The 19992-nt window shown below is 38.2% G+C and overlaps 1 protein-coding gene and 1 long non-coding RNA gene across 21 annotated transcripts in view; one reads left to right on the top strand and one right to left on the bottom strand.

Annotated features, from left to right (window-relative positions):
* The window catches only part of MYT1L (myelin transcription factor 1 like), a 311469-nt gene that overhangs the window by 22023 nt on the left and 269454 nt on the right, over positions 1-19992 (bottom strand). For all 20 annotated transcript variants that reach the window (XM_062634580.1, XM_062634579.1, XM_062634586.1 and 17 more), the window contains 3 exons: positions 10659-10721; positions 5944-6027; positions 4404-4625 (listed from right to left, as the gene is read on the bottom strand). In XM_062634580.1, coding sequence (XP_062490564.1) covers positions 4404-4625; positions 5944-6027; positions 10659-10721 — 369 coding nt within the window. The remainder of the gene's footprint in view (positions 1-4403; positions 4626-5943; positions 6028-10658; positions 10722-19992) is intronic.
* Positions 4681-19992, top strand: part of LOC134171945 (uncharacterized) — a 29049-nt gene continuing 13737 nt past the window's right edge. The window contains exons 1-2 of the long non-coding RNA XR_009967783.1: positions 4681-5547; positions 19746-19867. This is a non-coding gene — a long non-coding RNA (uncharacterized LOC134171945). The remainder of the gene's footprint in view (positions 5548-19745; positions 19868-19992) is intronic.

Here is a 19992-nt window from a genome sequence, read left to right as displayed (position 1 = left end):
AGTGCTTACACAGAGTAAAGGTCTTTTCTGCTCCTCACCCCACCCCACCAGTTAGTAGGCTGCGGGTACACAAGAAGCTGGGAGAGGACACAGCCAGGACAGCTGACCCGAACTGAGCCTAGACCATATGGCATAGACCCGAACTGAGCCTAGACCATATGGCATTAAGCTCAGCAATAAAAGCTGGGGGGAAGATGAAAAAAGACGGGAACATCCAGACATGCAGTCTCTTCCCAAGTAACAGTTATGTGTGATAGAGCCCTACTTTCCTGGAGATGGCTGAACGCCTGCCGGTCAATAGGAAGTGGTGAACAGATTCCTTGTTTTGCTTTGCTTGCAAATGTGGTTCTTGCTCTACCTATTAAGCTGTATTTCCCTCAACCCATGAGTTTTTTTCAGTTTAACCCTTCTGATTTTCTCCTTCATCCTGCTGAGTGAGGGAGCAGCTGTATGGTGCTGAGCTCCCTACTGGGGTTAAACCACAACAATTTTCCATTCTAAAGGAATTTAAAAACTAATTACTGTGTTTGAAATGGGCTGATTTAAATAAAAGTGAGCAGGAGATGGGAGCAAGAACAGTGTTTTAGATCTGAAAAGGAACTTCTGTGTGTAATTTCCACTGATGTCAACACATGCACACTTCCCATTCTGTACTGAGCAGCAGGGTTGCTAAATCCAAGTATATTCTGAGAAATTCCCACTGATCAGGGTATTAGAAATGATGGCATCCAGAAAAATTGTCTCAAATCAAGTATGAGGATGTAAGGCTCTGTTCAAGAACAAAACTGGAAAACTACAGTATAATAACCAATTTACATTTCATTATAACCTGTTTCATTTACCTATCTACTGACTCCATGCTTACATGCCTTCCAATTCACCTTCATATTGCTGATAGGCCACCTAATTTCACACTGGCCTCTTCTGGTAGCACACGCTCCTTTTTGAAGCGTAGCGCTCTTAATCGTATGCTTCAAGTCCCTCCTCATAACCCTCTGTTGCCATTCTTTCCTATGCAAACTCCTTGACAAAATAGAACTATTAATAGGAAATTTTGCAGACAGGCATGACAAGCATTAAAAATCCAGAAACCTTTATTGATGCCTTTTTTCATAGGGTAGGATTCAAAATTTACTGAAATTTATAACTTTTTCCATCACCTACTTATTTTTGCTTCAGACTTCAGAAGCATATGTATACAAATATGCATATATTTAAATACCAGACTATGTGATACCAGTTGGAGCAGTTTTTTTTATGAAGTACTGATTTACCAGCCCTTGTGGATCATCTCCAGGGTCCACTGATACCAGTGGAATGACACCATGTGTACCAGGTGCAACAGCAGCTCTAAGAAAGCTTTGCCTCAGAAAATTCAATATATATACATATATATTTAATTAATTCAACAGTTGGCATAATTTTCACAAGCCAGTCTGCCCTTCCAGTTTCCAGAGTATTACAGCTGCTTGGATAATAGCATACTAACAGCTGTCTACAAATGGCATATAAAATACAAAATATGCCATTTGTAGACAGCTGTAGAATATAAAAATCCCAACACATTAAGGACAGCTACACATGTAATTACTGCATATGTTTATAGAAGTCTGCTGATAGAAAAATATTTGTATTGAGGAAGAAAAATCACCTATTAGGAGACAAGTAAAACCAAAGACTTTTAACTCCTACTCCCCTAGGAGCTTTTACTGACTCAGTTAATGGTCATAGCCCTGCTTTCTCACTGCACATGCTGAATGTAGATACTTGCAAAAGACTGTACATAAGTCTGGTCTCATTGTATAACTGTCATAGCATTGCTTCTCTGCAGAAGGTGGCATCTGAGATTTACAGCCATAGCTGTACAGCAAAATGTTCTTAGAGATAGAAGATGAGGCCACAGCCTATTAAAATAGATAGATACACTAAAAGTGAGGGGATATTTCATCCTTAGGTAAGGAAATATATAGTCTGTAATTTAGGTGGGTTGAACTCCAGATTAGGACACCTAGGATTAAATGTCTGCATGGGAATTATATGTCAAAGCTGCCATGGAGCTCTGGGGCCCGTTTATTTCAGAAGGCTAGCACCCTTCCAGATCCCTTGGGAAGCATACTCAGCTCTCAGCTGTCACAATCAAAGAATTGGAGTGTCTCACAAACCTTCAGTTGTTTTTTGCCAATCCAGTATGGCCATTTTACATGCCCTGTGAACAATTTGCATGAAGTACCTATTTGTAGGCAGAGGAAGCCTACTCCCCACTGACAGTGACATTTAGGGTACAATTCTGATTTAAGATGTGTCTAATTCACTGAATGAAGTGAACAACTCTCTGGGATCTATTGACTCTGTTGACTGGAAGAGGAGTAAATACATCTTGTTCAACTACAAGCAGATTCTTAAAGTAGATGAAGTGTTCTGAACTTCAGTGCTAGGGGCAGACTTTGATTCAGTTGTCCATACACGGTTATAAAATACCATTTGAGAAGACTTATCACCAAGACTGATAAATATGACACTGGATCTACCTTTCTGAGTAACAGCTGGAGGACATGTAAATTATCCTAAGGCATCTAAAATGGCTCAAAGCAGGTTTTTTTTTCTGTGAGCAAATGAACTAAGCCCTTTTAACAGCATCTTAATAATTCCGCAAGAATTTATCCTACTTTTAAGATAATGTGGATTGTTATTAATATTGTCATAGCTTATGGAAGCTTCAGAAAATCGTTAAACATCTTACCACTTAGAATAACAGTGCTTTGTTACATACAATCAGTTAAGAAAGATCAGTTCTACTTCAGTCAGTCTTTTAAGCAACCTTTCATCTTATCGTGCTCTCCTCTAACAATGGATCTTTTTGCTCCAAACTTGGTTTTATAAGTTAAATCTTTTACATGTTTAAGTTTCTACTTGCAATAATTGTACTCAAGAAAGCAGATGACTGCTGTGTGGTTAAATATCATATCTAGGTTTCTCTCCTAATTTCCTCCTTGAAAATGTAAATATTATGTATATATTCCTTAAAAGCAATCTCTCAGTAATTATATTGTACTTTTAAAATAAGATAATAAGTTCAAACTTTAATGACAGATCTCTGAGTTAAATAAATACTACATTATGAAGAAAGCTAAACTTAAATATGAACTAAAATACTGATATTTTACTGAAAGTCACAAATATAAATCCACGTGTGGACATCTGCACAAATGATCAGGGTTTTTACATCTTTCTCGAAAACCCGCGGGAGCTGCAGGCTGTGTAATACAGTGGACCACTAACGACATGGACCAGAATTCCTTCATGGTAGGCACCATGAAAACACTGAGTAAAAAAACAGCGCTGAACCTAAACAATATATAGGAACTATGTACACAAAATCCAGAGAGGTTGCAGTAAGGGTAAGGCTTTTGAGTTAAGCGATAAAGGATTGTCAAAGAAAGAATCAAACAGTTGCAGGCAAGAGAAGGAATAAGAAGTACACATTTTACCTCTAATCTAGAACTAAGTACAAAACACAGTCAGGTTGGTTTAGTTAACTAAAGGGTACAGAAGTTCAACTTAGGTCTGCCTGGAGAAGGGTGACAAATAAGGCACATCGGTTTGACATATATGAAGTACCTGAGTTTTATATTAGTGATTATATAATAAGAGATTTGCTCTGGCATTGTAGTCATGCTCAAAATGAGATTCCCCCTCAAAGCTCCAAGAACACCCTTGCTTCCTTCTAACCTAATATCTAAAATGGCAGCAAAATTTATCCCTAATACAATGGCCATGTTCTCTTCCTTAATTTCTTTAAAGCTATGAAAAATGTTGTCACTGAAGTTCTCTTATTTTTGCTAAGTTTATAGAAAATTGGGCGTTGTATTTTTTTTGTCAAATATGTGTATTCCATTGTTTTTAATTAATCTGCTGTTTTCTACGTATATTATTTTGCACAAACATTTTCATTACCAACTTATTAAAAGTGCTCTGTTTCTATGGAACTGGTTCCTTAAATTCTTCAGTTCCATGTTCTGTGAGAATTAACAATGTGTTTGACATGTTTGAAAATCAGGGCTATTCAGATGTGTATTACAAAGTCTATCCTAAGACAATTCATCCAAAGTCAATCAATAAAACAGTAGAAATTTACAGTTATTGTCATTCATACTTTTTTCTCTAAAATTTCCTGTGCATTATAGATTCAGATTCAGGTCTGTATCTGCTAGGACTTGCATCCCAAAAATCATGTGTCTTGATTTCCAGTTATCTAAAAATATACGTGGAAAGGTTATTTTTCAAAGTAATAATGAAATGCAAAAGGAACAGAGAAATGCCACGACAGAAAGCTGTATTTCAAATCTGGCTGACCTAGTTTAAATAATATGCATAAGTGAAAAGTATAAGCCAAAGTTACTCACCTACGATGAGTAAGAAAACTACCACTGACATGTCCTGAGCCATCACATCCTGGGGTTGGACATGACATTCCTTCCGTCTTCACTGACTTCCAAGAGAACTGTGAGCCATTTAGGTACCCATCCTTTTGCCTTTTGGCAGCTAGAGGACATCCTGACGCACTGCGATGGGACGCATATTTTCCAGTTATATGACCCTGACCATCACAACCAGGAACTGGACATCTGGATAGCAGATAGATGAGATAAACTTTATTGTCTTGCCATCATATACCTGGTAGCCTCTACAACAAAGTCAAAATAAACCCGACGTGAAAAGAACAATCATGCACTGTGGTCTTAAAAATAGTTAAGATACCCTGTAGTGGGTAAAATTATAAGCAGAACTCTACTAATATGACAAAAATATATTCTTTGAAACACTGGGGGGAGGCTAACTGGTAGACAAACTCACAGCTTTGTTGATTTTGTGAATTGCAACAAAAGGACTGAGATATATGTTTGAATTGCAGGCGTTCATGACACTAAATATCACACTGGAATTGAAATGTTGGCTACTGAGCTCCACTCAGCAGGAAAACTGCCCATAAAAACTCTATAAGCATAAGATCCTACTTAGTATAATCCTTGGTACATTTTATTTATGTGCATGGAATCTAAAGAAGAATTGCCTGAAGTTATGAAAATGTTTTAACAGTTAGGTATGAAGTGATCATAACACCTCATCAGAAATGCTGAGCACCTTTAACCACTCTCTGAATAGGAGAGATTATAACAAACTCTGTGTTACAGCCTAGAGAGATCAATGAAAGCAGTTCTGTGTTCATCGGATGGTTTTTCTTACTTCGGAATTCCCTCATATATTTCCCCTGTATACTTCTAAAAACAAATGACCAGGATTAGAAGGTTAGAAGTTAGAATCTTCAAAGTGAAATGTTTAAATGAGATAATGTTTTTTTCAGTATGCCATTATAGAACACATATCAAAACTGGGCTGGTTACTTCAGTGTTTGTCCTACACTAAAATACTGCTGCAACTCTCCACTAAGGATCCCATCTTGAATGGTGTAAGCAGTCACTAAGTCCACTGAGTTCAGTGGCTGCTGATACCAGAGCATGTTGCAAGAAGAAACCAAAAAACCTATAGGTAGGCATTTGTTCCACATGTAAACTGCATAGACAGATTTGCTGCAGCAATCTCATATGAACACTCAATAACTACTTTATTTAGCATGTATGGTTTGTCTATAGTATGCAAACACGTTTAAGGGGATTTATTCTAGGAGAAAAAGATCTAGATAATTTTTTAACTTCATGTGAAAAACGTATTTTAAATTCTCAAAATTATAGAAGATTGTGCCCTTGGCTGAATATTGTATCCTTTGCTGACTAAATCAGCACAGATCCTTGATCTCACAGAAATCAGTGGGCCATCTGCTCTTGGATAACTATCATGCAGTAACATTTATGCTCTTATAAAAAGCTGAAGATATATATGACATTATAAAACACATGAAGGCCCTTTGACAATATTTGTGCTCACCTAATTGGCTCTTGGTCTTCTTTGTCTTCCTTGCTTTGTGCTATCCTGATTCCACTTTTCTTTGCTCGCGGACAACCTGAAAGACTGAGTGAAAGAAAAGAGTTGAAAACGCAATTTCTCACTCTTGGGTACAGTTTACAAGGGATATGTTTTCTATCTGAAAACCAGGCAGAATAGGTAATCCTGCCCAGTTTTCAAAATCAGAGCTAAAGTAGTTTAAATAAGGAGAGCTGCAGAATGCAACCACAAGGGGGAATCCGCGTATCTCGGTTTGTGATGCCAAACAGGACCGCAGGCACTGTGCATACCACACGCACAGGCATCCCTGGGGAGCCAGGGAAAGCAGTTCTTCCTAATAATCCTTCCAGCTGACTCAGCAGCAGCAGCGACAGCTTTAGAAGGAATAGAAGCCAGTGCTTCAGGGCTGACAGACAGTATGTCCTCTGTACCTCTGAGAGGCACAGAATAGGCTCAGAAAACAGGAGTTCTTGGGTCTGTTGGTAGGACTAAAAATTTCTCCAGGAAGCAAATCAGAAATGCTATCAAACCTTCCCAAACATCTTGGAAGAATCCTATAGGATGGTTGAATAAAAACATAGCAGTGCTTAGAGCTGTATAGTGCCTTCCTGTGAAAAGAGTTTAAGTGCTCACAACTCACCCAGACAAAAAGATTTGATAAAGACAAATTTGTACGTTAGCCTAAGCAATGTTACATTTAAATAGACACAGAGAATGTTGGGTTTAACTACACAAGACAGAAAATATATACCTATTCCAAGATTTTATAAGCTCAGCTTTCCCTTTGAGTATGAAGAATTCATTATAGAAACTATTTAGTAAACGTGACAATGACTTTAATGGATACTTAAAATTTTTAAGTAGTTGCTATCCAAGGACACAAATATGTCTACCAAAAAAAATCACTCTTTTTCCTCTACTTAAATGTGACTTCCATCTTAACACCAACATTAAAAAAGAAATTCATCGATAGAACACCACCTTCAAAAGTATTCAGATGAGAGACAAAGTAGTGTCACCGAAGAAAAATGTCCATAGAGAAAGAAACAAAAATAGAAGATTATGTTTTTGTTTCAGCATAACAAAGGGTACTTCAGTGTATATAGTAGGTCCTGTCTTCAGGAAGAAGAGACAGAAATGGTGGCAGCAAAATGTTCATTTTGTCTTGTAAAGGCCAGTGAGGACTTAAAGGAACAAGTAGAGAAAAGGGTGATGCTATCACAGACAGAATTCTGTGTTGGTGAATGAAAAATAGAAATAGAGTTTACATGGTGCAAAGTCATAAGCAAGTCAAAGTAATGGAGGAATGCCAGCAGAAGATATTGGACATAGTGTATTACCTAACAAATCCTAGTGAGATGGCATGGCTATACATGCAGTGATAAATGGAAGGGACCTAAGACTCCTGTTCTGATCCAGGACCAGCAAGCTCTTGGGTTGGAACAGTACATCTGTCCAGCTAAATTCTTCTTCTGGTAAAGCAGAATAGCTATAGCCATATTGCTTATAGAGAGTGATCTGGATCAACGCTGAGCTCCAAATCATATCTGAGAATTGCCTAGGAAAGTTTCAGTGGCCCAGGATTAGTACCATGCCAGGGGACACAGTAACAATTTAACAGTGTAGGCATGTGTACACTGATGCTTGGACCTGAGCTCTCATCCCATTTCATTTAGATGCAGCTGATCATTTTCCTTTTTAAAGCAAACTGCTGCTTATTAGAACTTGCATAGCGCACACCAAAGGACCATAGCTCCTTGTGTACAAAACAAACCTCAGAAAGCCTATGCCACTTAAATATAGTTTTATTTGAAGACAGTAATAAATAAAAGGAAGCTGGCTCTGGTTTAAGGGGGTAGTTTGGGAACAGGTTGGTTCACTGCTTCCCATACAACCTAGAGTGCCGGAAGTGAAGGGGAGAGGACAGGAATTACAGATATCCCTGGCTTATCTGTGAGCCTAGGCATACCCACAGTGTGAGAATAATCGGGTTTTGCCTCTGAAAGATAAACAGTTAATAGAAATGCTTCAGAAAGCAATACTTTTTTTAGTAGGTGTACAGATGGGTATGCTTTTAGATGATGACATTTTCATAACAAAACCTGAATGAAGAATTTCTGCCTTGATTTAATGCTTTCTACATATTAAGTCAATTCAATTATCACCTACTTATTGGTATTTTGGTGCATCACCTTTTTGCAATAGGTCTTTCTATTTTGGCACTATGATTTATTAGAAAATTTTAAGACCATTCAGGTCCTCTAAACAGACATTTTTCAACAGACAGCTTCTGAGATTATGATTAACTTATTTTTCCTCTGACAGCAGATTCACCAGGAAAACATATGTCAAGGATGAACCTTTGCTTTAATTTTTTTTTTTTTATTCTGTAATAGACAAAAGCTATTACAAAGTAAACATATTACTTTGTTTTTGTATCAGTTTAATTTCTTATATATGAAGACAAAATACAACAAGGGAAACTCAACACCAGTATTTGCTGATGTAAATTTCTACACACACTGAATGGGTGTGTGGAACTGCAGAGTTAGGGCAGAGTTAAATGTGCCTTCACGTGTGCTTGCTGTTGAGCAGCCATTTTAAATACAGATGATACCCAGGCATCTTGGAAGCCATTTAGGAGAGAAGTTTGTCATTCCCTTCCTTCTGAAACTGAAACGGTTGTAAGTGATGGTACAGAATACAAGAAAAAATGCTAACTCAGATGCTAATTGTCAGTGTGGGAATTAGGAAACTTAACTGTGAACATGCTGTGAGGTCTTTCACACTTAACAGCTACAGATTTAGGCTACTGGTTTGCATGCATTTTGCCAGCCTCAGAAATGGCCTTGACAGATATCATGACCTTAACACTGCGGGGCTGGCTCTGTGCAAATATGACAGGTCTCCTGTGAACATTGGTGGTTTATGCAAAGAAGACATCACTCCTTCAGTGTCAGTGCCCCTGTGAAGGCAGGCTGCCAAAGTGGCCTTTTGGAACAGAAAGGAATTGTGTGGTCAATATAGACATGGTGGCATTTCAAAAGTTTTAATGCTCTAAATCTCAATGGACTGGGCAAATTCCACGTCATTTAGTTTTGCAGAATTACTTTTTATATCTTTATGTGTACTGAGCATGCTGCAAAAAACAAATGAAAACTTGGTCCACCACTCATCATGAAAAAATACAAAAATGTATGATTTTGCAGATGAAAGTACGCAAGCTCATTCAGTGGTTAAGAGACAGTGCCTAGGGAAAGGGTTTAAAAAACAGGCTGACATGCAGTGATTCTCCCCTGCGAACCTTGCCAGCTTTTAGGTTTCCTGTTTTTGACACTTTGCCTTCTGCATCTTCACTGTCCTGCCTGTTTCTGGTTAAATACATGAACAGATACATAAGCAGGTTCCTCAAATATCCAAGTCAGGCATAGCTTCACCAAGTATAGTGCTGGTAGAGTTGAGAGCTGATAAATCCACATACTTAAGTGTAGTTCTAAATTTGACCTTAAATCCCTTTGGAAGTGTGATATAATCTCCTACATCTGTAAGTGCTTTTAAAATGTTTACATCTTCTCCTTTATGCTGTTATTTGTACTTTTTATGTTTAACTGTGCATTACAGAAATTGTTACTGTGATCTTTCATTTCTACCACATGCAAAGGTATGGCACATTCCCAATCTCTATATTGTTTATGTTTTGACTTTAAACTGTTTGTTGCTTTTACTGGGAATACACTTAAACTGGGAATTTGTGTATTGATTAGTTATAGCCAATTGTAAAAGTACAGGGACTTGGTAAAGCAAGCAAATATCCAGACTCAACAGTGTAAGTACACATGGGAGTAAAGACCGTTTACTAACAAAAGAGAGTTGAGTTATATCATTATTTGTTGATTTAAGGAGTGGATACCTATCTACAAAATATGGTGAAACTCTTCTCTACTGATCTATAGTTCTCATATAGCCACAAGTGAATTTGTAATTACAGCATTTGCTACATTACCTCTATAGTACTACCACCACAACTGATTTTGGGGCATGAAAAATACCCTTATTAGTAAGCGTGAAGCTTTCTTTGGCCCTTGGTAAGAACCAAAGTTATAATTTAGGCAGTTAAAGTAACAGCTTTCATCCACAAATTTCTTTCCATTCTTCTGCCTTGATATAGTAAGGTACAGTGTGTTGTGATTTAAAAACAAGCCAGGCTTTATTATGAAATGTACCAACGAGACTGGTTCATATTAGATGAGAGAGTTACTTTTTCCCTCTGATTAAAGCCAGTAAGGCTTCGTCTGGGAGAGGAGGTAAAGAACTAGGTCTAGTTTTGCATTTCAAGAAATACACAGGGAGTCTGGAAGAGACTGACAGGAATAACCAGGAAATAAAATTTGTGGGAGAAAAAAATCCCAGCAGAAACTTATGAATGTTAAATTGCTTCCCTGGGCTACCAGAGATGGTAGAAAAACTGGATTAATTTTCTACAAAGATTTTGCTAGATATTAGCAAAAATCTTCCTATCTAATTGAGTAGTGAGCCATGCTAAAATGAGAAATGTTATTCATTGGTTAGACCAACCCATGTCTATGTACAACACTCAATCCCGCTTAAAGTACTGAGAGAGGGGAGAGAGGTCTGTTGAGGTCCTTTCCAGCCCTTCAGTTTTTTGAGTTAAAGAACAAAACCTTCTCTTTACATACCTTCGATGTGAAGCATAATTTCCAGTAATATGCCCAGAGCCATCACACCCAGGGGTGGGACACCTAGAATAATATTGGAAGAGATATGGAGCAGTGTTACTGACAGAAAATACATAACTACCCATTAAAAAAACTGTTAATTGGCTCAGTCATCATTCACAGGTGCCAGCCCTGGTGACCTCTAGCCATTGCTAAACTTCAGCTTAATTCCACAGTGGGGACAATCATACTTCTTCCATTCACAAAATGTCTTTGCTACTCCTCACCTGCCCACTCAAACACTTTCTGGATATCTCTAGTGCCTGCAGTTTAGTGGAGATTTCCAGCAGCAGCCTAACATTCCTGCACCACCAGGAATGAGTAGGGTTGGTAGCAAATGGAATATCCCCATGGTGTATTCTTAGGCAATGACTAAAATTACAGTGAGCTGTTTTGTTTCCCATCAGAGCTACTGCTCTAATCCCACACCAATGTGTCATAAGGTCACATGGTAGAGAGATCTCTCCACCTCTCCATAAAGTGAAAAAAATGTCTAAGGAAATGTGTAGACAGGGAAGTAATGCTGGCTTCTTGTGGAGAAATGGAAACCCACCCAAATGCTCCCAAACACTAGCCCTCCAGCACTAGACAGAGAAGTCATTGATACAGCCATCAGTGGAATTTCTAATAGTAGAATGCCATTGGAGTCATCAAAGAAAATGCATGCTTTTTTCTACATTGCAAAGATTATTGTGATCACCACAAAATAAGCCACATTTTAATGCTAAGTAAAATCATTAGATGGGACTTGAACTGCCACACTGTTGCAGAAAAGACAAAGGAAGAATTAATTTATATTGATTTTACTGAACAGACAAATGCTACATGAATTCGAAAAATCAGTTTTCTTGAGCCTGCGGTTTCAATTTTAGCCATACTTTAAAGCTTCATTTCAAGAAAACATTTAAATTCAGAAAAGCGTGTACACAAATTCAGATGTTGCATTCTGAAACATCAGATTTCCGTAACGTTGAATTCTTCCACTATTTGAATCCAAAATTCATGCAGACTTTGGCTTTCCCCCTTTAGTGATATGTGTGCTTTCCTCAGAGTTGGTCCATACTGGTAAACTTTTGATTCACAAAGGCTTCTGTAGAGACTTGAAAATTTCTTAAAATCAGGAGTTAAGCAACCCAGAATTAAGTGCAATGGGGCCGTCATGTTCCATTAAGCTGAATTTTAGCTCTTTAAAACCCGTAAGCATTACCTAATTCTGGGTAGCTCAGCAGATCCAAACTTCAAATGTGACCAATGCAACCTTGGAAGAGATAAATTAAACTGGAATTTTTTAAATGGAGTTCCCACGGCCTTCATGTGAACTAGTTCAGTTATTCTATAGAAAACAGTAAAATATGGTAGCAATTCCAGGATGTAAACTGGTAAAACCACTGGGGTTCACTTCTATAGAACGTCACTTCTGGAAGTTTTTCTTCTATATAACCAGCAGCATGTGGACTTTGGACAAGAAGTCTAAACAACATCCTTAAAGACAATTCTCTTTTTCCCTTGCTTTGTCTTTGTTCAGGACCAAGTACAAGACCATGATCTTGACTAAAAGGCACAATTATTACCGTGACTCTTTATATTTTCAAGACCAATATACAGGCTAACATCATACATCAATCTTTCTGCTTATAGAAAGATAAACCCCTAATTTTTGCATTGGTTCTTCTGACATAAATTAGGTAAAAATATGGCCCTGGGTGAAGAAGTCACAGTTCAGTCTGTATGGCCTTTACCATTCATTCTTTTCTGTGCCTGCAGATGGCTAGAACAAGCTTTGGCTATTTCTTTAAATTAAAAAAGAAATGGTTAGGGCATCGTATATCAAGGGTCTTATATTTTAAATAATTCATACCTAGGTATTTAGATGTTCTCACTACTTTTTACTTTAATTTTAATTTTTTTGTCAAATGTTTTGGGTTCTGCAGAGAGAGGAATTGACTAAACTTTGGTTTTAAATGTCCATGGCATTTAAATGAACAAGGAGCCATGAGACTGTGCTTCTGCAGTCTGTCTGAGGTACTACAAGAATCCCTTCTTTATGAACCCATGCTATTTGAAGCCACCATTTTCCTCTACAAATTTTTCAACCCTTTCAAGAATAAGCTATTATTAAAACTGAACAATGATTTTTCTCATCTTATTCAAGAATTTTGCTACAGGCAGGCATGACTGATAGTGTCTTAACAAACAGGATTTATAAGATGTACCAGTATATCCAATGAATCAGTCTTGACATTAGATCATTACACCTCAACCATTTGGACAGTCTTACAGAATTTAAAAATCTAGCTTATTTCTGTTTCATTAAAAAAAAAAAAAAATCTTAACCATTGAAGCTAAAGGAGATATCATCCTGTTGTAAATTGAACTGAGACTCTTGACAAAGACCTCTGTACAGTTCACATCAGTTTAAAATCATATTTTTGATTAAACCAGAAGAGATATTTTTATGTAGGTGAGGATTTTAGAAAGACCTTTCAGATTTTGATTTTGTCTCTGTAATATTTGCTTTCAAATCTCATAATCTTATATTGATCTAAATGTAGCAGATGAAATAAGACTTTAGTGCAGTTAGCAAGAAGATTTCTATTTACTATTTCCATTCTATGAGAAGTGCCTATAAGCACTGTGAAATATAGAATGCCGATATACAGCAGTCTGTTTCAACTATAAAGTCATTACAGTATTTATTTCCTATCCTAAGCAGATTAGCCAAGGAAACAACTACTAGTCTTTGTACTATTCAAATTGTGAGTCTGTATTTTCAGAATGTCTGAATCATACCTAGGACTTGCATATACCCTACTACTTTACTATCAACTACTGCTGTACATATTTGACTTAATCAATCATATGTACATGCAACAATACCAGAAAAATGTATGTACAGGTGCTAATAAGAGGCAAATTATATGCAACCCTTGAAAATGAGTATCAGAGTAAGTGGAGAAAAAGATACACTGTTTTCTCACTTTCTCAAAGTGAATATAATTTGGCAGGATCAGAAGCTTATTTGTAGACTCTACATAATATCTTATTGCAGGAAAAGAAATATTTTAGTACTGTAAAAAATAACGTGACAAGGAACTAACCCTGTAAAGAGTGAAGCTCAGAACATAACACTAGGGCTTTACCACAAATTCAAGCCATCCAGTAAGAGAGTGAGCTGGTCAGTGAACGGGAATGCAGTTAGCACTGCCTTGATGTCCCATTCAGTTCACAGACCATCCCAGAAAAGCTTATTTTGGAAACATAAACATAAGCAGAAAGCTGGGCAAACAGCAGAATAGCAACAGCTGTGGCAGCTGGATTAGGTATCAGGCTTAGATTTAATAACAGGAATGAAAAAAAGGTGAGAGTCAAACTGAGATAAACACACTTAAATCCTGCTATCTATTCTTCACCAGGGAAAGGAGCAGCAATTAAAAAGGACTTTTGGCAGCTGAAGGAACTTAGGGAGGTTTCTGGGACTGGGGAGGAAATGGATGCAATGTCCAAATGAGGTCCTGGTGGGTTTTTCCAATGCCAATGGTTAAAATTCCTGTTGCAAGTTCAACTCAGAGAAAAAAAACAACAAACAAACAAACAAAAACACCCCAAACCAAACCAAGCCATCTCACATAGCGTTAGCACACCGCAAGTAAGATTCACTTTTAAACCTATATTCCTAGGCTTTTATCTAGGTCTGCAGGAGCTTGGTAAGCTTACACATAGTTTATGTGTTTAGATTTATAGCTCAACTCATACAAGATCAAGCAGGCTGTTACACAAAGATGCAACAACAGAACTGAGGTAGTTTTGCCCTCATTATTGTGCATAGCTTTGGTTGGCTTACTTTTAAAATCTATTTTAAAGTATAAATTCTCTCTAAAACATACTGATAAAATAAAGATATAGTAATCTGTAATATAATGAAAACACTTTGCTTTCTTTTCCTTTTCCTTTTAGATATTTTACTACGCACAACAATGGCTTTTTGGAACCAGAAGGAAGCCAAAAGAAAAATTAAATTGAATTGAATGGGGAAATAAACCAGTAAGTTGCACAAAAATTCAAAATGTTTCTTCAGAATTTTCCACACTGCAAAAGAACTGAGGTTTAATAGAAAATTCTTTCTCATAGTTTTAATTTGACCATACTGTCAATCTCTATAGTAGAGGTGTGATTTTCTGTTCAAGGTTCAGAAAGGCTAGAAAAATATAATTGTTTCCTGTGGGATTTTTTCATAGCAGAATGTAGAATTTTTTATTGTCTGTTGGTTTCCATGTATTTGAGGTTCTGTTTTATTTGACTGAATTGCCAGGAATGAAAGTCATGGGTTGGGAGGCTGGAAGACAGCACAGTAACACTGCATTTCTATCTTTCATCTGAAGATCTGAAAGTATTCTTGCAAACTATTATTACCTATTTATTTTATAGATAAAATCTCACAGTACTGCTTTGAAAAAGAGATTAATTTGGCCGAGGAAAATTGGGGCATAGAGAGGCTAAGTGACTTCACACAAGAGAGGAAAATGGGCTAGAAGTACAGATTCTTATTTACTGCTCTGTTTGCTGCTGTAGAGCCATGTGTCTTCTGAAACTGCATGTAGATTCATAAACAAAATATTATGGGGTTTTTTTCCTAGTCTGGTAGTCCAGAAACAAAAGGTTGCAACAGTAACCTTGTAATGAATGATAATGCATTTGCAGTTCCCTGAATTGAATATGTGAGGAAAGAGAAAAAAAGGGGAGTGGACAAGAAAGGGAAAGGGATGAGACCCTTTGTCAAATTAAGAAATGGAGTTTTCCGTAAGGTGTGGTAAGTTTTTTGTATGTCTACACCTCTAGGAATTTGAGTGATTGTCAAAAAACAACAGGTTTGCAGCTCTTGACAAAAAAGTCCCCTTTTTAACTGTGTAAGAGGCCAAAATAGAGAACAAGTTTTCCTCCAGTTTGTATGCCACTCATCACTAACCTGCAGGGAGCACTCCAGGGTGAGGACATCATAAACAGAGCTGTGTGGTCCTCAGTTCAGATTTTTTGGCCACAGGTGTGTCAGTAACAGTCAGGGTTGTGGTTATTGCTGTGAAAACACCTATTTAGCAGGAACTGGACAGAAACCAGCAACTCATTTTGCCTTTACATTTCTGAGCAGTCAGAGCAATGCCTCCCAGCCATTACTGTTCTAGCCAGCTCTGTGAAAGCAATCTGGATGTGTAAATCTTTATAACTTATTTTCAGTCCCAGATATTTTGGTAGATTGTCAAGCTCTAATTAAGTATGTGAAGTGGGAACACTGCTGATCCTTTTCTTCATGAACACACAGAAGAAAAATCATTGTCTGTTCTAATTCCAGCAGGACCACAGATGCTTTTCTGCTTTTACCCTGTTGTCTTTTATTGTCTATTTTTTTACCATAGCACTTGACTTTGAATTCCTAAAGGTTGATGCTTCCTTTTGATGCCTAGACAGAAGCCTTCTACTTACACAACCTATCTGTGACTTTGTAGTGAAAAATGGTTTTGTTAGGATATATTTTTTTCTTTTAAATTCCATCAGTGAAGCTACACATATACATATTTCTTCACTCTATTTTACTCCTTCCATTTTATTTCCTGATGCCTCTTTCTTCCTGTTTTCAGTGTTATTCTGTTCCACAGTGGAGGAAAAGCCTCCATTTGCTTCTGCCCTATACTTTGCTTTCCATCTATACTCCTTCTCAGTGTTCCTCTTCCACATTCTACTTCCTTTTCCAGATACTGCTCCTTCTTCATTGTCTCTTCTTGTCACTTTTAATTTTTCACTCTCTCCCTTTTGCTTTTTATTCTGTCCCCTTTAGCTGATGTCTTCATTTGCTGTTCCACCCTCATCCTTGAAGTCGACAGTTCTTTCTTCTTTCTTCCTCTTTGTTGTTTCTTTCCATTATCTCCTCTTTCATCACCCTTCTTGTCCTCCTTCTCTTTTCTCCTGATTCTATCTTTTCCATAGTCCGCATTGCTTGTGGTCCTCTCACATTTCTGAGATGACTGGCTACACATTGCATCCTTATGTCAGGAGACATAAGGGGAGAAAATGCTGTGTGTTGTGAAACCTTAGCATAGAATTTCTTGGCTGCCAAGACACAATGAGTCATTTTAAATATCTTAAACTCTTTTATTTTTATTAAAGTCCTTGTAAGGTTTATCATGGCTTCAAAAGGAGCAGACCCACACTAGCAGTGGGTACTTCTGAAAATCACACTCAGAGCTCAATTTGAAGCTCCTTAATTGGTTCAAGAAGCAACATAAACTTTGTGGGACAGGCATGCAGATAATGAACATTTCAGTGGATCTTCAGTCTATGGTTGTATGTTCAAGGCTAAACCTATGTTTTAGTTGTCACAAATATACTTCCAAAAGCATGTGAAGTTAGACCTTTATAAATATTAAAGGCTCGTAAAGATTTGTAAGCCAAAAATAAAAAATGAAATTTAGATTCACATGTTAATTATTTCCCAGTGTTCAGCCTAACTAAAAAGAGTACTTAATCACACAAATTTAGTTTTAGCAAAAGTGCTAAATACTGCTTTTTCATATGTAAAAGTGCAGGTTGGAGACTGGAAAGAAGTGTAGAATGGAAGGATTTGCTGTTTCCACTTTCACTCTACAGTCTTTCTAGCCATGAGGAATGATGCCAGGCTTATGGAGTTAGTCCAGGCATGAGACTAAAATAATTTTGGCTCAAAGGCTTCATGGAGTAACTTCAGTCTCTTCTGTCTCTGCTGAGAGCTTGCTCTGTCTCTCTCGCTGCCTCTAGAAATCCCCAGCAACTGAATGGTTCTAAACTGGGGATGGCTAACTGCATACCCTTCTCCTTAAGTAAAATTTAATTAATGCCCTGACTTTCTGCATGTACAGATTTTTGGCTTTAGCTGCTGGTATTATCTGGATTGCATTCCTGCTTTTTTTTTTTTTTGAACTATGTGGGGGTGAGAAAGAGCATGGTATGTTTTTTAATTACACCGAAATCCATTTTCCTGTACTCATCTAAATGCATCATGTTGGCATTTAAAATATTGCTGTGCACTGGAATGCACAGATACATACGATGCGTTTAAGCTAATTATATTGCTTTAGAAAAAAAGCAAAACATTCCTGTGCCTTCAGTTACCACCTCTGCATGCTGCCAGTTCTGCTAGCAGTCAGGACTTCCCAGTTTCCCAGCAGCAAGTGCCATGACGTGCTGCCCGCTGTTCTCACATCTAGCACCAGCTTATACAGCCTAACATGTCAGTTGCCAAAGGCATGGTATGTGCCTAATGTGAACTAACTTCTGTGCAGTACCCAAGGGGTGCTCCGTTCACAGAAGCTGCCAGGGGGAAGCTGTGAATCAGCTCTCTCCCTGGGCACCTTGCCCACGCTTTCTCTCCTGCCAGCATCGCCTGCCTTGGAGGCAGCACCGGCCAGCTGCAGATCCCCTCCCTGCCGCAAAGAGCACTTCCTGGCACCAGGGATGAATCAGTTCCAACATATGCAAATTCAAATGTTCATTTCCAAACACCTCAGCCTTTGAAAAAACGCTTCATTTTTATAGTGAAGGATTAACATAAAATGATCGAGGCATGGAGAAAAATGCAGGAGAAGAAAGCCTTAAGAGAACATCCCCAACAACTAGGAGCAAAGCCATGTGAAGTCTCTGTCTCCTAATAGAATCACAAAATTACAGAATCAGCTAGGTTGGAAAAGACCTTTAAGATCATCATGTCCAATCATTACCCCAAGACTGCCAAGTCCACCACTAAACCATGTCACTGCAGGCCTCATCCACATGGTTTCTGAATACTTCCAGAGATAGTGATTCCATCACTGCCATGGACAGCCTGTTCTAATGCCTGATCACCCTTTCAGTGAGAAAATTTTTCCTAATATCGAATCTAAACCTCCCCTGCCGCAGCTTGATGCCATTTCATCTTGTCCTGTTGCTTGTTACTTGGGAGAAGTGACCAACCCCCACCTCACTACAACCTCCTGTCAGGCAGCTGTAGAGAGTGATAAGGTCCCCCCCGAGCCTTCTCTTCTTCAGACTAAACCCCCTCAGGTCCCTCAGCTGCTCCTCACAGGACTTTTGCTCCAGACCCTTCATCAGCTTTGTTGCCCTTCTCTGGACCCACTCCATCTTCTCAATATTACTCTTGTAATGGAGGGCCCAGAACTGAACACAGTATTAGAGGTACAGCCTCATCAGCACTGAGTACAGGGGGATAACCACTGCCCTGGCCCTGCTGGCTACTCTCTTTCTGATATAAGCCAGGATACTGCTGGCCTTCTTGGCTGCCCGGGCTCATGTTCACAGGCCGTCAACCAGCACCCCCAGGCCTTTTTCTGCCAAACAGCTTTCCAGCCACTCTTCCCCAAGCCTGTAGCTCTGGGATTGTTGTGGCCCAAGTAGTAATAATAATAATAATAATAATAATAATAATAATAATACATTGCTATTATAATAATGCTATGCTTGGGGGGGGGGGGGGAAATACACATGGGCTTTTTTCAGTAATTTTGAGTAGACGCATTTGTTTCTGAAGAATGTCCTGTTCCTGGGATTCCTGGTTGGTCTGTTAGTATGGGAACCACAAGCCCCTTGGGAATATCTGCCACTCAGACACTGAACAGAAACAGTGGTCCCATCAGGATTTGCAAAACAGCCAGTGACATGATTTTTCTTGTTCCCAGTGTGTGAAAATGGGTCCAAGAGGAGCACCTGAGGACAGTGACACAGGTACAGTATTTTGGTTTTCTTCATCTTAAAAGCTTCTTTCTTAAGCGTGTATAACTGGCCTAACTTTTCTGTTTATGATATAAGGGAAGTTTCAGCCAAAATTAAATTAAACTTAAGCCAAATGCTGAGTACTTTGAAAATGCACTCTTTAAAGTAAGGATTTTTCCCTCTGATAAGATTTCTGTAGCTTGTTGGTTGCCTTGAATGCCATGAAATTATCAATAGCATAAATCTTGAATTGTTGTCCCTATGTTGTTGCTTCTCCCATGCTCTGCTTGTACATCTGCTTCATCTGTCTTCTCCCAGGTGAAGCAATTTCCAGTGGATCCGGTGGGCACAAGAGTATGACCTTGAATCTGTCACTTCCTGAGAGTTTCCTGGAGGTTGGGGATGACTTCAAAATCTACGAATCTGGAATACTCAAAATGGTCAGCATCTCCCCAAGAAATACTGGTAAAAGCTGTATGAGTAGGACTGCTAAAAGCAGAGGAAACATTAGCAGTTTTCATATAGTCTGTGGCCTTAACAATCCAGGTTAACGTTTGGATAAATG

This window comes from Pezoporus occidentalis, unplaced genomic scaffold (assembly GCF_034315485.1).
Source record: "Pezoporus occidentalis ecotype Australia unplaced genomic scaffold, CSIRO_AGI_Poc_V1 ctg43, whole genome shotgun sequence".
NCBI classification, from domain to species: domain Eukaryota; kingdom Metazoa; phylum Chordata; class Aves; order Psittaciformes; family Psittacidae; genus Pezoporus; species Pezoporus occidentalis.
Note: the sequence above shows the minus strand (reverse complement) of the source record. Positions and strands in the feature narration are given on the sequence as shown.